This window comes from Lissotriton vulgaris, chromosome 6, assembly GCF_964263255.1.
Source record: "Lissotriton vulgaris chromosome 6, aLisVul1.2, whole genome shotgun sequence".
NCBI lineage: Eukaryota > Metazoa > Chordata > Amphibia > Caudata > Salamandridae > Lissotriton > Lissotriton vulgaris.
The window spans coordinates 27,785,455-27,800,973 of record NC_141694.1 but is presented as its reverse complement, the minus strand read 5'-3'; the positions used below and the strand labels follow the sequence as shown (position 1 = coordinate 27,800,973).

Below are 15,519 nucleotides of genomic sequence, written 5' to 3'. Positions count from 1 at the left end.
GGCCTCCATTTGACAAAAGTTAAACCTATTCCTTTTGTCAATGCTTATTTATAGTTGCATGGTGTCTGAATGTTTGTTGTCAGTTATTTGGCACAGGTTACAGCACTCACCAGCATGCTGCTTCTTCTTTCTCCCCACTGCTGCGCCTATGACCTGAACCAGCTCCTCCTCTGAGGCCTCTGATCGAAGGCAGTCCCTCAAGGACACTTCTGAATTACCAAATAGGCAAACCTAGAGAAAAGGAACAAAAGATGAGGGGAAAATCTTGATAACAGATATTCAAATTTTTCTTTAAACTATTCTTGGCACACTGAACAAAAAGGCACATTTCCTCTTGAGGAACAGAGATCCAATGAACACAATCAGCGTGGAGGCAGAGTGTGGAGAGTATGAGGTCCCTCGGTGTGTGGAGGTAGTGAGTGGAGGCAGAAAGTGGAGAGTATCAAGTCCCTCAGTGTGCGGTGGTAGAGTGTGGGGAGTATGAGGTCCCTCAGTGAGTGGAGGTAGTGCCTGGAGGCAGATAGTGGAGAGTATGAGGTCCCCTGTGTGTGGAGGCAGTGTGTGAAGGCAGAGTGTGGAGAGTATGAGGTCTCTCAGTGTGTGGAGGTAGCGTGTGGAGGCAGTATGTGGAGAGTATGAGGTCCTTCAGTGTGTGGAGGTAGTGTGTGAATGCAGCGTGTGGAGAGTATGAGGTCCTTCAGTGTGTGGAGGTAGTGTGTGAATGCAGTGTGTGGAGAGTATGAGGTCCCTCAGTGTGTGAATGCAGTGTGTGGAGAGTATGAGGTCCTTCAGTGTGTGGAGGTGGAGTGTGGAGAGTATGAGGTCCCTGTGTCTGTGCAGAGTATGATGTCCCTCGGTGTGTGGAGATAGTGTGTGGAGGCAGAGTGTGGAAAGTATGAGGTCTCAGTGTGTGGAGGTAGCGTGTGGAGAGTATGAGGTCCTTCAGTGTGTGGAGGTAGCGTGTGGAGAGTATGAGGTCCTTCAGTGTGTGGAGGTAGTGTGTGAATGCAGTGTGTGGAGAGTATGAGGTCCCTCAGTGTGTAAATGCAGTATGTGGAGAGTATGAGGTCCTTCAGTGTGTGGAGGTGGAGTGTGGAGAGTATGAGGTCCCTGTGTCTGTGCAGAGTATGATGTCCCTTGGTGTGTGGAGATAGTGTGTGGAGGCAGAGTGTGGAAAGTATGAGGTCTCTCAGTGTGTGGAGAGTATGAGGTCCCTCAGTGTGTGGAGGTAGCGTGTGGAGGCAGTATGTGGAGAGTATGAGGTCCCTCAGTGTGAGGAGGTAGCGTGTGGAGGCAGTATGTGGAGAGTATGAGGTCCCTCAGTGTGAGGAGGTAGCGTGTGGAGGCAGTATGTGGAGAGTATGAGGTCCCTCAGTGTGAGGAGGTAGCATGTGGAGGCAGTATGTGGAGAGTATGAGGCCTCTTGGTGTGTCGAGGTAGCGTGTGAAGGCAGAGTGTGGAAAGTATGAGGTCTCTCAGTGTGTGGAGAGTATGAGGTCCCTCAGTGTGTGGAGGTAGCGTGTGGAGGCAGTATGTGGAGAGTATGAGGTCCCTCAGTGTGAGGAGGTAGCGTGTGGAGGCAGTATGTGGAGAGTATGAGGTCCCTCAGTGTGAGGAGGTAGCCTGTGGAGGCAGTATGTGGAGAGTATGAGGTCCCTCAGTGTGAGGAGGTAGCATGTGGAGGCAGTATGTGGAGAGTATGAGGCCTCTTGGTGTGTCGAGGTAGTGTGTGAAGGCAGAGTGTGGAAAGTATGAGGTCCCTCAGTGTGTGGAGGTAGCATGTTGAGGCAGTATGTGGAGAGTATGTTGCATTATGTACAAGGTAATGTGACTTTATATCAAATCTATAGGTGAATCAGGAACCAATTAAATCCCCTTCTGTAAACGGAAATAAACTGACAACACGTATTCCTCGCCTGTAGGAGTCATAGAATGATGGTGAAAGGGAGACGAGGAAATGTATAAACTGTTCTAGTTGTTGGAAAAATTCTTACCCAAGAACCCCTCTTGTGGGCACCGAGGGCAAAATATTGTTGCAAAGGTTCAGGCAAGAGGCTGTTTCCTGATCAAATTCACACTCACTGCAACCTTTTTGGATTCTGAATAGGAAATTGACTGGAAGTTGTTTCATGAACAGACTGAGATGTGTCTGGGAGTTTTCTTTTCTGTATGTAAGGTGGTGCATATGCCAGGGCTATATGCTTTTTGATGTTAAACCTTTTTTGCTAAAATACATGAGGAAACAGACTGGCAGCCACTCCTGCATATTCAGGAATCTTGTGGTGGGTGGCGGGCTGAGCACTAGGGTGTCTCGGTCTTTAGGGTTTCTGACTCGCATTGGCCTCTCACTCCTGTCGCTCACTCCTCTTCAAACTGATCCACATGAAAGACGTGCTGGAAAACTACCCACTCCCACCGTTTTATGCAGCGGCTGCTTTTGAACTTCTATCATCAGTGTACGGCAAGGCTGCCCTCAGATCCAGCATGTTGCAGGGTGTATCCATGAAACACTTGGGGTGGAGGGATCTCTAGCTGCGACAAGCCAATGAGAAGGTTTCTTCTGAGAAAGGAGCTCTGTATCCCTACGAACATGACCCCTCTTATGAGTGGTCTAGAACCAGGTATCCCACAAGGACTTCTCTGCTGCAGGCTGCCTCACCTATTTATAGTATTTTATAACGCTTTGTCTGGCAGCTGAAGACCACTTCAGAGGAAGGTACCGATTTGTCAGTTACAGAAACTGTGGCAGAGTCAAGGTGGCACCAACTGATCGAGAAGAGATTCCGGAATGGGAGTTTGGATGGTGCATGCAGAGATCACAGGAGTATAACGGCTGCTGTAGAGAGCCTAAACGCAACTAATCCATATTAGCGCTATTTATTGAAAAACTATGCAAGTGATGCTGCCTCTCCAACCCCCACCCCGCCTGCATAACATACCTGCCATACCTGTTCTCCTGCCCTCCGAATGGTGGAATAAAAAGCTAGCGCTGTCTGTCATCTGTTTACTAGCACGCTAGTCGTGGGATGTCTGGCAAACATTCTCTTCTCAACAGGGTCAGTGACTGCAATAACAGTGGTGGATACTGCTGCATGTTATGATGAAATGTGTAGTACAAATGATGAGTGGAGCAAAGTGGTGAACACCTGCAATTCGAGGTTTGGGTACAAGGAGCGCACTTTTCATTCTTTTAAAGTGGGGGCCCTAATGCAGCAGGAGGCAAGCTTTTTAAGATTGGAAAATGCGAAGAAACCGAATCTGCATTGATATTAGGAGCTAACAGACTCCCTTGGCTTTGCAAGGACCACAAGCTTACTCATCGACAGGCGGTTAACCCTCCAAGCCTTAACCACAGCATGCATTGTACTTTCGACCCTAGCAGTGATGCAATCCCTTGGCGTAAATATGAAACCACAGTTATACTCTACAAGTCACCACAAAACTGTTTATGCACAAATTGAGCAATCAAGGGGTAAAATCTTGTATGTTAAAAAGGGAAATTTATGGTGAGTTGGCGAAGCTAAGCAAAGCACACACTGGCAGTGTTTTAGCTCTAAACCGTTGGGATTGCGAGGAGAGGGTTCCACTTTTTCCCAGCAATGTCTTCACAGAAGAGCATAGCCAAGGGTTTGAACACAGCCTGCACAATCAGATTGGCCACGATTCATCATCCTCTTCTGCGTATTGTGTATTTACCACTCACCAGTTGTAAACAGCAGCTCCGCTCTGTGCTATCTGCCCCTCTTTAAACCTGCTTTGCACTTGCACCACCAACACAACCTGCAGTTGGTATCATCTGAATCTATGAGTTTGTGTCGAGGAGGGAGACAGGACATAGCATCTGGCACCAGAATAAGGACCTGCTTTCGATCTCAGTGGATGGGTCACACTGTAGCAACACTGGCGGCAGATACCTCGTCCACTGGAATATAAGTCTGATAGGATATAATGGGATTTACATTTCGGCGGATGGGATATTTGTCACTGTTGTGATGGAAAAATCTGTCTGCCGGCATCTAATTCAAGCCCGAAGATTTATTTTGGTACATTTGCACTACAATCACTTCTGATCAATTTTTGGTAGCTATCTTCTGCCAAAAATATTTCGGAGGTTTGAAAGGCGACGGGAATCTAAATCTTAACTGTGGAGGTGTTGACCGGAGGAGCTTCGATGCGCTCTAATTCCAGCACTTTCAGAGCTTCTGTGCGGCTTGGTCCTGCTGACATCCTGGGAACTGGAAGGGTAGGTGATGAGCCTACCAGCCTCACACCTTGAGGAAAGACATAATCCTACAATCTTCTATGAGAAGCATCAAATCGGGGTGCTGCATCAGTGACTCACTGCCTGTGGCTACTGCATTCAAACAAGCTCATCCTACTTGAAGCATTCACAGGCCACGACGTGCATCTCTTTCCATAAGGGGACCGGATTTATTATGTCAAGTCTCTGGCTGCCTTATTTGATTCTAGTCTCCTTATCCCTGGCCTTCTAGTCCTTACTTTCAACTCCCTCTTTATCCCGCATTCAATGTTTCTATTACACTTGAGTCTGAGGCTTGCCTTTGTAGGCCGTTACTGGCTTATAAACATGACTAAATGCAGAGAGGCATCCAGGGAAAAGGTGAACAACAAATACAAGCTGATAATTAAGGATCCACCCCTTCCAGGCCAGTGTCCTCCAACTGTCTGACAGATATAAGGTGAATGCACAGCAGCACAAGAAAACATTCACAATGAAGTCGCAGCATTCACTTCAAAGCCTGGTGATCCATTTCTACCCATGGGAGAGAAGGCCGTCAAAAGCACCTTGAAAAGAAAATCAGAATTGCGAGTATCTTCAGAACACCTTCCAATCGCACAGTTCAAAAATTCAAAAGCTAATGACCAAGAAATCTCCTCAAATTCACCTGAAAAGCGTAGACGAAGTCAAGAAGCCAGAGACTAAAATCGAAGCTTCTAATTTGTAAGAGGACCGCAATGCTACAGTGTGACAGAAGAATTATTCTAAAACCTTATCTCAAGAAAATATCAAGTGTTTAAGACTCCATCCACAGTGATACAGTACTTGATCTTCTAACTCAGGCCAGAGTAACCCAGTTCCGGAGGCATCAATTACCCCCTTCTTAAAAATGCCAAACGAACACAACTGAGGAAAGCAAAGTCACTGAAAACTAAATGAGCACCTGGAGCCCTCAACCATCTGTAGCGCTCTTAACCAGGATTCAGATCATCAACTGTTTTCATCAGGACCATCCTGCTGCCCTAACCCACCTTCAACCGTCCGCAGATTATGAGACAGTTCTTTATCAAGACGCTCTCAGGCGTCCAGGGTCAGGGACTTTCTGAAATGGACCCTTCTCACTCATGGGAATTGCCCAATAAACCTGCATGCACATACAAAAGGCAAGCCTGAAGCAAGGTGGCTCAGATTTCTCTCTCCGTTGAACATGCCTTGAGAGCCTTAGCACTACTCTGCGACTCCTCCAGCTCGACTTCTAGATGCATGCGAGTGGCAAGGAAAGCACCACAGGTTGCAGGCTTAGCGGGCAATTTCACTGCAATCACTGAATTCATGGACCAGACGTATGCCTTTATGAGGCACAGTTCCATCCGCCTGAATGAATTGAAACTAATCTTCTGACTGTTTTTAGACATGTAACACTTCGGCACAGCCCTGTTCGCTGACTAAACCTATCGCTCAGTGCTCGAAAGTAAAGCAACTATGTATTTTGTTCAGCTTGAAGTTATCACTACTTAGGTCCATTGTTTGGTGAAGCAACATGTTTCCACTGAAAGACAAAAAACAAATAAATGTAATAAAATTTCGATGCACCCTGAATGAGCTGAAACGTCATCAGCCCCGAGAGTCTCTTACCTTCAGGTTTCCATCTGCTGTGATTCTCAGTCTGTTGCAAGATCCACAGAAGTGTTCAGACATGGATGTAATGAAGCCAACTTCTCCAAGGAAACCGGGAACCTTGAAAGCCTTGAGGACACACAACAAGCAGGAAGCATACGCTGATGAGTACGTTTCTCTGATAGCAAACTACTTCTAGTATTGACGATTGCTGTAAAGTGCCAAAGAGCCTATTTCTCAGAGGTTGATGGGTGTGAGATTCTATTTTTAACAACTGGCTGTGGCTGACATGGCTACTCTTAGCCTACGCTGCATAGAACCCGCAACGTTCAAGAATACGTTTAGAAGCAGATGAAGCTAATGATCTGAACTTCAAAATGGTGCATGGTTTAATGGATGACCAACATCATGCCAACACATTCACTTTCAAACTGTAGAACAATCTGGCTGTGCTTTGATGACAGAACTATTACAAGCACCAGAGATCCTGAAGGGTCTAGTGCTCCTACTATTATTACCAAGAGCTGCAGAAGTGACAAGGACATTAGTACTACCACAATGATGCTACTAGTAAAAAAAAGTCTAATAGTTTCATTACTGACTATATCTTGCTTTAACAGTCTTTTCTGTTTCTGATACCCCATTCCACTGTAGGTGTCACAGTTCATCTACTACAGCAGAAGTGCAATTTTTAAAACCACACATTCTCATATCCCAATGCATTATAGTTCATGCAGTTGTTTATTTGGTAACGAATATGCTACTTACCAGTATGCATCTGTTCTTGGCATGGAGGGCTGCTGACATTCATATCTGTGCATAGATCACCGCCTAGTGTTGGGTCCGGATGATTGCACCTTGTTGTCCTGGAAGAGTCTTCGAAGTATCACTGGATAGGTGGCTCCTCCCCTGGACTACAGTGCGCATGGGCATCCTCTCCATCCTCAGATTGTTTTTCGCCATTGTGGCAGAGATGGAGTGTAATACCGTGAGTGATGTCCATGCCTGAGAATGATTCTGAGTGCTACAGCTGCGACAGGCACCGGGGAGGAGGGTGGGCGATATGAATGTCAGCAGCCCTACATGCCAAGAACAGATGCATACTGGTAAGTAGCATATTCGGTTCGAGGCATGTGGGCTGCTGAATTCATTTCTGTGCATAGATTATATAACAGTCCCTCCTGTTAGCGGCGGCTGCCCGTGCCAGCTGCAGCAGTCTGAAAAAGAGTTTTGAGAACAGCCTGTCCTACAGCTGCCTGCTGTCTTGAATGTACATCTACGCAGTAGTGTTTAGTAAATGTATGTATGGTTGACCATGTGGCTGCTTTACATATCTCTTCTAAAGGAATATTCCCCAGGAAAGCCATGGATGCTCCTAACTTACGTGTGGAGTGTGCTCTTGGATGAATGGTTAGTGTGCGTTTAGCCTTTGCGTAGCAAATCTGTATACACTTGACGATCCATCTGGCTATTCCTGCTTTTGAAATGGGGTTGCCTTTGTGCTGTGGATAAAAGGCAACAAACAGTTGTTTTGTTTTCCTAAAATCCTTTGTTCTGTCTATATAGTACATAAGAGCTCTCTTGACGTCTAATGTGTGTAGAGATCTCTCTGCGACATTTTCCGGATTAGGATAGAAACCAGGCAGTTCTATGGTTTGGTTCATGTGGAACTGCGAAATCACCTTAGGCATGAATGTAGGGTTGGTGCGTAGTACAACTCTATTTGCGAGGACCTGTATGAATGACTCTTGAATGGTTAGTGCCTGGAGTTCACTAACTCTTCATAGTGAGGTAATGGCTACTAGGAAAGCAACTTTCCAGGTAAGAAATTGAATCTCACAAGAGTGTAGAGGTTCAAAAGGTGGTCCCATCAGTCTGGTGAGGACCACATTCAATTCTAGACTGGTGAAGGTGGGTGTCTGGGAGGGATCACTCTTTTGAGTCCCTCCAGAAAAGCTTTAATGGCAGGCACTCTGAATAGTGAGAGGTGCTGCCTGTTTTGAAGATAAGCTGCTATTGCGGATAAATGTATACGAATGGAACTGTACGCCAGATTACATCTGTATAAGTGCAACAAATAACAGATAATGTTTTGAATAGATGCATCCAGTTGGTTAATGTCATTATTGTTACAATATATGACAAACCTCTTCCATTTAGCCGCATAACATGCTCTGGTTGTGGGTCTTCTTGCCTCCTTGATGATGTTCATACATTCTGGTGGCAAGTTGAGGTAGCCAAATTCTAAGACTTCAGGAGCCAGATCGCCAGGTTGAGCTGTTGCGGATCTGGGTGCTGAATTTCGCCATGGCTCTGCGTTAAAAGTCTGGGTGTTAACCGCAGTCTTTGATGCGGTACCACGGAAAGTTCTACTAGCGTGGCGTACCATGGCTGGCGGGCCCACGTTGGAGCAACCAGGATGAGTGTCATCTAATGTTGCTTCAGCTTGCGTGCCACCAGCAGTATTAGAGGCGCTGGGGGAAAAGCGTACGCAAACCTGCCTGACCAGTTCATCCATATCGCATTGCTCTGTGACTGCGGATGTGGGAACCTGGCGGCGAAGCTTTGGCATTTTGCGTTTTCCCTTGTGGCGAATAGGTCTATCTCTGGATGACCCCACTGCTGGAAGTACGGCTGGAGTACTGATGGATGTATCTCCCACTCGTGCATCTGGTGGCTGTGCCTGCTGAGCAGATCCGCCATCTGGTTGTCTTTGCCCCAGAGGTGTTCCGCAATGAGGAAGAGGTTTCTCTGAATGGCCCACTTCCACATGCTCTGAGCCGGATGAGACAACTGTGGAGAGTGTGTCCCTCCCTGCTTTTGTATGTAGTACATGGCAGTCATGTTGTCCGTCCGGATCAAAACGACCTTGTTGCACAAGTGTACTTTGAAAGCCTTCATTGCCATGAAGATTGCCATCAATTCCAGAAGGTTGATGTGCATCTTATTTTGCTGTGCTGTCCATAGTCCGTGCACTGTGTAGTGGAGTACATGAGCTCCCCATCCCTGGAGAGATGCGTCCGTCGTCAGTATAATCTGTGGCACAGGCTCCTGGAACGGTCGGCCCTTGCAAAGGTTTTGTGGGTTCCACCAATGCAGAGAGTTGTATGCCAGACCGCTCACCAACACTAGGTCTTTCAGTTGTCCTTGAGCCTGATTCCACTGACGTGCCAAGCACTCCTGAAGCGGACGCATATGTAGCCTCACGTGCGGGACTATGAAGATGCAGGAGGCCATCATGCCTATCAACTGCATGAACACTTTGCTGGAAGCGAGTGTTTAGGTCTGAATTTTTGTATCAGCAATTGCATGCTGTTTATCCTCACTAAATTTGGCTGAGCTTTGGCTGCCAGAGTGTTTATTGTCGCGCCCAGGTACTGTCGCACGTGGGCGGGCTGAAGATGTGACTTTGGATAATTCAGCGAGAATCCCAGATTATGAAGAAGATGAATGGTGTGGGACATGTGGATGGCACACTGCTGGGCCGTCTTTGCTTGAATAAGCCAGTCGTCCAGATAAGGGTAAACATGTATGTGCTGTCTCCTTAGGTGTGCTGCTACTGTCGCCAGGCACTTTGTGAACACCCTGGGTGCCGTTGTTACTCCGAAAGGGAGGACTTTGAACTGATAATGTTGATTTTGAATAGTGAACCTGAGATACTGTCTGTGTGAGGGGTGTACGGGTATATGGAAATACGCATCTTTTAGATCCAGTGTTGCGAGGAAGTCTCCCTGACTGAGTAACGGCAGAACCTGCTGTAAGGTGAGCATATGAAAATGCTCTGACAGAATGTATCTGTTTAGAGGCCTGAGGTCTAGTATAGGTCTGAGAGACCCGTCCTTTTTGGGTATTAAGAAATACAGAGAGTATACCCCTGAGCCTTGATCTTCTACAGGCACGAGCTCTATGGCTCCTTTTTGCAGCATGCTGACGACCTCCTGCTGCAATAAGTGTAAGTGCTCTGCGGACATAGGACGGTGTCTTGGTGGTATGTTGGGTGGAGTGGATGTTAGTTCCAGACAATACCCGTACTGGACAATGTCTCTCACCCACCTGTCTGTGGTGATGGATTTCCAGACCGGCAGGAACTGTTGTAGTCTCCCCCGACAGGTGTTATATGGTCGGGGGGCAGTGACAGGGCGTCACTATATGGTATTGGCAGAGGATCTGGAATGGTGGTTTCCTCTTCCTCTGCCCTTGATGTTGCTTCCACGATATCCACCCCTGTTTTTATTGTAGGTGGATTGTGTACCTCCTTTATTATACTGTATCTGCTGTGTGGATTGGCCTCTTGAAGGTCCTCTAGTATTGGAGCGACGAAAGGAGCCACCCCGAAACTGCTGTGACTGCAGAGCCCCCATAGACTTTGCAGTCTCGGTGTCTTTTTTAAGTTTTTCAAGGGTGGTGTCAACCTCAGGTCCAAATAAGTAGTCCGGGTTAACTTGCTGATTGAGGATAGTAGTTCGTATTTCTGGTTTGAATCCCGAGATTCTTAACCAGGCATGTCTTCTTAACATGACGCTAGTGTTAATGGCCCTGGTTGCAGTGTCAGCTGCGTCTAGCGCGCACTTGATGGAAGCATTGGTTATAAACTTTCCTTCTTGGATTAGTAGTGGGACCCTCCAGCCAATTGTGAAGACCTCTTTGCGGACCTTGGCGCACTGTGGGAAGCCTGTGCACCCCTGCACGTAAGGATTATCTTAGCGCCTCGCCGGACCCGCTTCGCGGGTCCCGCAGCGCCTTGCTGACTTTGGGAGCTGCTGGTTGTCTGTGGAAGCTTTGTGGAGCGCGGGGCAGGCGAGTGTGTCAGCTGGGCTGCGAGCATTGAGGCAGGGACTCCAGCGTCCAGGAGGTTCTGCGCGCCCAACCAGTCACACCTGGGCTGCTCTCCCCGCTGGCCACGCCCCCGCCAACGGAGCCAAAAGCGGATCAAACACTCGACTTACTGGGACCCTCCAGCCAATTGTGAAGACCTCTTTGCGGACCTTGGCGCACTGTGGGAAGCCTGTGCACCCCTGCACGTAAGTCCCGCAGCGCCTTGCTGACTTTGGGAGCTGCTGGTTGTCTGTGGAAGCTTTGTGGAGCGCGAGGCAGGCGAGTGTGTCAGCGGGGCTGCGAGCATTGAGGCAGGGACTCCAGCGTCCAGGAGTCCCTGCGCGCCCAACCAGTCACACCTGGGCTGCTCTCCCCGCTGGCCACGCCCCCCGCCTATCAGCCCTCCAAGTGGGCGTGGCAGTGTACAAAGGTGAACAGAGCTTCCGCTTCGCTGGAGCGCGCCGGGAGAAGCCCGGGACAAGGGCGGGACCGTCTAAGGCCGGAGTAGGCTGGGCTGGGCCTACCCTCTTGTGTTGGCTATTCGAACCCTGGTCCTATTTGCCGTTACAGCCCCCCGCTGAATACAATCTACCATCTATTGTTATGCCGTCCCCGGCAAGGGAGAGTACCCCATTGAAGCAGGGAGGAGTTAAAAATAGGACCTTAGAGAACTATTTCTCCCGGGCTGTGGGGGAGGGGGACAAGGAGAGTAACTTATCCCGGCTAAGGGCAGAGCGGAGACGCTCAATAGATAACTTGAAAAACACACCCCTTGGAGATCACCCCACTACGCCTAGGGAGGAGTTGACCCCAATAGATGATGTCCCACTCCTGTTGAGGGATTGTACGAACACCTCACCAGTTCCAGCCATGAGTATAGCCCCAGTTATCAGCCCAAGTCCTACTAGGGTGACCATTGATTTAGTCTCCCAACTCCCTCCAGCCCCTAAGGCTAGGAAAGCCAAACCTAAGCCAGCCACTATGCAAGGTGTACCTGGGCCCCCTCCTAATAAACGTAGGAGGAAATCGAAAGGAGCCCAGGGGAAGCGCAAACCCAAAATCTCTCACTCCGATTTTGGAAGGTCTTCAAAACCCCCCACATTAGCAGCAAAATTACCGGTTGAATCACATCCCAAACCTACTGCCCAAGATGCCCTGGCTCCCGCGCCGATAAAAGATACAGGAACTAATATTGCTAATGTCCCCCTTTCTGTTGTCCCGCTTGGAAACCTGGAATTCCTGCTAAGGTCCTTATTACCACCAATCAGTGAGAGTATAAAAAAGATCGAGATCAGACTAACCATCCTGGAGGCCACGCTAAGTAGCTTGAAAATCCCGGCTGGTCATCAGGGAAGGCACCCAGAGCCCATCTCCACCCCATTGGTTCCTCATCAGCCCGTAAATAGCGCAGCAAATCCAGCCCCTCTACAAGCCGCAAATGCGGCGGTCCCGCAACAACCCTTGAGGACCAAGCCTGCACCAACTAAGTCCCTCAACTCTAACATGCCCATTCCTCCTGCAGACCCTGTTCTTCCGGCACAGCCGGTAGATAGTACCACATTGACTCCTCTAATGAAGCTTCTCCCGAGACCACGTAGGCCTAATCTACCCCCTGAGACTAATGATTTCACTGTAGTCATGGCGGGTGTCCCCCCACTTGAAGTAGGTGAAACTGAGGACTTTTGTTCCCTGAAAAGTAGGGTAATCAAGTGGTTAAACATAAATAGACCCCTCCCGGTACACCTTAATAATGAAATCATAATGGTAAGAAGGGTGCCATGGGTGGAGAGAACATACAAATATCTAATAGGGGACTGCATATTGGTGAGCTTTAGGGACACAGGAACTGTGTCTTACATATGCCAAGGAAAGAACAGATCTAGGGAATCTACCATCCAAACCCTTAGTGTGTCTTTCTTTTTTCCCCTTATCCCTGTTCCATTGCAGCCGCCCCAAAATCACGACAACTGGGAGAGGGTTAGCCGGAGGGGGAGACACCATGATTTTAACCCTAGGCCATTATTTGGCCGACCAGAACCACCCTTTCACACCTTCAACCGGTTTAGCTGTCTGAATGGTCTAGAGGGGGTGGATTGACAAACGGATAATGCCCCCCCTGAGTGACAGGGAAAAGGGTGCTTTGGCAGAGGTGTTGGAGGAGCAAAGCTCTCAGGCTCTGCAAATTCTACCGAGTGGTGTTGGGAAATCTGTGTATGCTGAACCTAGGGTCACAGACATAGAATGTATAGGAGGGGGACATGGGCTGGACACGCAAGGGTCAGTGCAGGAGATACCAATAAGGCCTCAGGGGGGAGTAGAGGGGGGAGGAATTGAGATTGATCTCCTGGAATATAGCTGGCTTGGCAGGCAAATTTAATAATAAAGAATGGGTTGACTTCATTAGAAAATTTCACGTTATCTGTGTGCAGGAGACATGGGCCCGGTGAATAATTATCACTTACAGGGGTACAAGTGCTTCTTTGTCCCCGCACGAAAAACCAGATCAGGGAGAGCAATGGGTGGATTGTCCAGCTACGTAGATTTAGACCTCCCAGGTACCTTGTCTTCCCCAGATTGGAACTCATATGGGATTCAGGCAGTCCGGTTCCTCGGGAAGGGGTTAAGATTTACTGTTTTTAACATCTATAACACTGAGATAGCGGACAATCATATCCCACTACTAGCTGAACTGGATTACAGGCTGGGACTAGAAACAACATTCCAAAATAAGGGGCAGTCTCACGCGCTACTATTAATGGGAGACTTTAACTGCCATCTCTGTCCGGCACTGGTCAAGGCCAATACAGACTGGTCACAATGCCCTATGGAGAAGGGGCCGCATTTTTCTCATACGCCCACTGGGTCGGCTCTCAGTTTGCTTCGGCTTAAGTACGACTTAGAGCATACCATTAACATGATAGGCTCACAGACGGATGGCACACTCCCACCAACTTTTAAGGGCAGGGGTTGCTCATCTATCATAGACTATATTCTGGCCTCGAGATCCCTGATAAATAAAATAATTAGCGTAGGGATAGAATGGAGCAGTTTCAGCGACCACAACCCTCTTGTTTTGGAGCTTATGTATAGGGCGGGCGCTAGAATCGGAGTCCATCGCACAATCGAGTAGAGGGTCACAGACCAAGGCAGGAGACTAAAATGGTCCAAAATAGACGGGGTAAAGCTTTATAAAGCCTTGGGGGACAAGGGCAAATCCGCCATTAATGACTGTTTAGACCTAGAAGTCTATGGATCAAGGTTATTGGAAGCATTTGACCAGATCGCTAACCTGATCGACGGCCTACTCAAAACCAGTGCGCCCACACGTAACCAGGCTAATCCCCGGTGGTTTGACAAAGACTGTTCTAAAGCACTGAGGGAGTTGAAATGCTTCCTTAAATCAAAACCAAGGGACCCTCAAAAAATCAAGGTGTGCAGAGAAAAATACAAAAAAGAGACCAAGAGGAGGAAACTTGCCCTGCAGGCAGAAGCATGGGCAGATTTAAGAGAGGCAGGGGAAAGAAAGGATTTAGCGGGTTTCTGGAGAATCATTAATAAACCGACTTTTCAAGAAAATGATTCCCCGGAGATAGGGGCTAATATCCTCCCAGAGCAGTGGGTCACCCATTTTAGGGGTTTATATAACCACGAGCCCGGTACCCCTGTAGAGTTACCGGTAACCCCAAGCCAGGCTTTACCGGTAGTATTTACTCTCAAGGAGATTACTGCAGGGATGGAGGGTCTGACTAAAAACAAAGCCCCGGGCCCGGATGGAATTCCCCCTGACCTGTTTCTGAGCAACATAGAACTATGGGCCCCCCTAATGACCAGGGTTATAAACACTGCTACCACCTGTGGCCTGCCACCGTCTTGGTCTAAAGCAATTATTGTGCCGATTTTCAAAAAGGGCAATAGGGACGATCCCAAGTGCTATTGGCCTATTTCCCTGATTGACGTATCGGCCAAACTTTTGGGTAGGGCAATCCTCAACAGACTGTCCGAGTGGACCGAAGAGAATAACACCTTCTAGGACACTCAATACGGGTTCAGGACAGGGAGGTCCACTAGTGACCAATGCCTGAACCTGTATATGCTGACTGCCAAATATACTTTGGCCAGTGATGAGCCGATTTATATGGGATTCATGGATTTGGCAGCAGCATTTGACCACGTCAATAGAGAAAAACTGTGGGATATGATGTCAAGTATGGGGATTGAGAGTGGTTTAATTACCATATTAAGGGAATTGCACGGCGACACCACGGCCAAGGTCCGATTTAATAGGGAGGGGGGATTGTCTGACTCTTTTTCCTGTAAGAGCGGAGTCAGACAAGGTTGTATTCTTGCCCCTTTTTTGTTTTCCCTTTATATCAACAATTTGGAGCAGTTTCTGTTGGGTTTAAAGGCAGATTCCCCAAAGGTCGGGCCGCGTCATATTCCTGTTCTGCTCGACGCAGATGACGCGGTCTTGATTGCACGTACACCCCGGAGCTTACAAATCCTGATTGACGGTTTTGTTAAGTTCATGGGTACCCTGGACCTTTCTGTTAACCTGGGTAAAATCGTATGTGCTCCTGGCTGGTAAAAAAACTTCCTCCTCTAAATTTACTTATACAATAGGCAGCCATATTTTAGAAGAGGTTAAAACGTTCTCTTATCTTGGAGTAACCTTTGACGGCGCTCTGCAGTTTAATTCCCTGGTGGCGGAACGTTGTAGCAAAATGATTGCCTCCAATGGGGCAATAGCTAGCTATGGCAGGAGGCTAGGCAGATGGAGCCCGGAACAGGTGATGAACTTGTACAGCTCTGTATCATGCTCCAAAGTAATCTATGGGGCAGAAGTATGG

The 15,519-nt window shown here is 48.1% G+C and overlaps 1 protein-coding gene across 2 annotated transcripts in view; it reads right to left on the bottom strand.

Annotated features, from left to right (window-relative positions):
• The window catches only part of MOCS1 (molybdenum cofactor synthesis 1), a 287,072-nt gene that overhangs the window by 33,058 nt on the left and 238,495 nt on the right, over window positions 1-15,519 (bottom strand). For both annotated transcript variants that reach the window (XM_086925881.1, XM_086925882.1), the window contains exons 8-9: window positions 5,876-5,986; window positions 111-231 (exon numbers count right to left, since the gene is read on the bottom strand). In XM_086925881.1, the coding sequence (XP_086782007.1) occupies window positions 111-231; window positions 5,876-5,986 (232 nt within the window). The remainder of the gene's footprint in view (window positions 1-110; window positions 232-5,875; window positions 5,987-15,519) is intronic.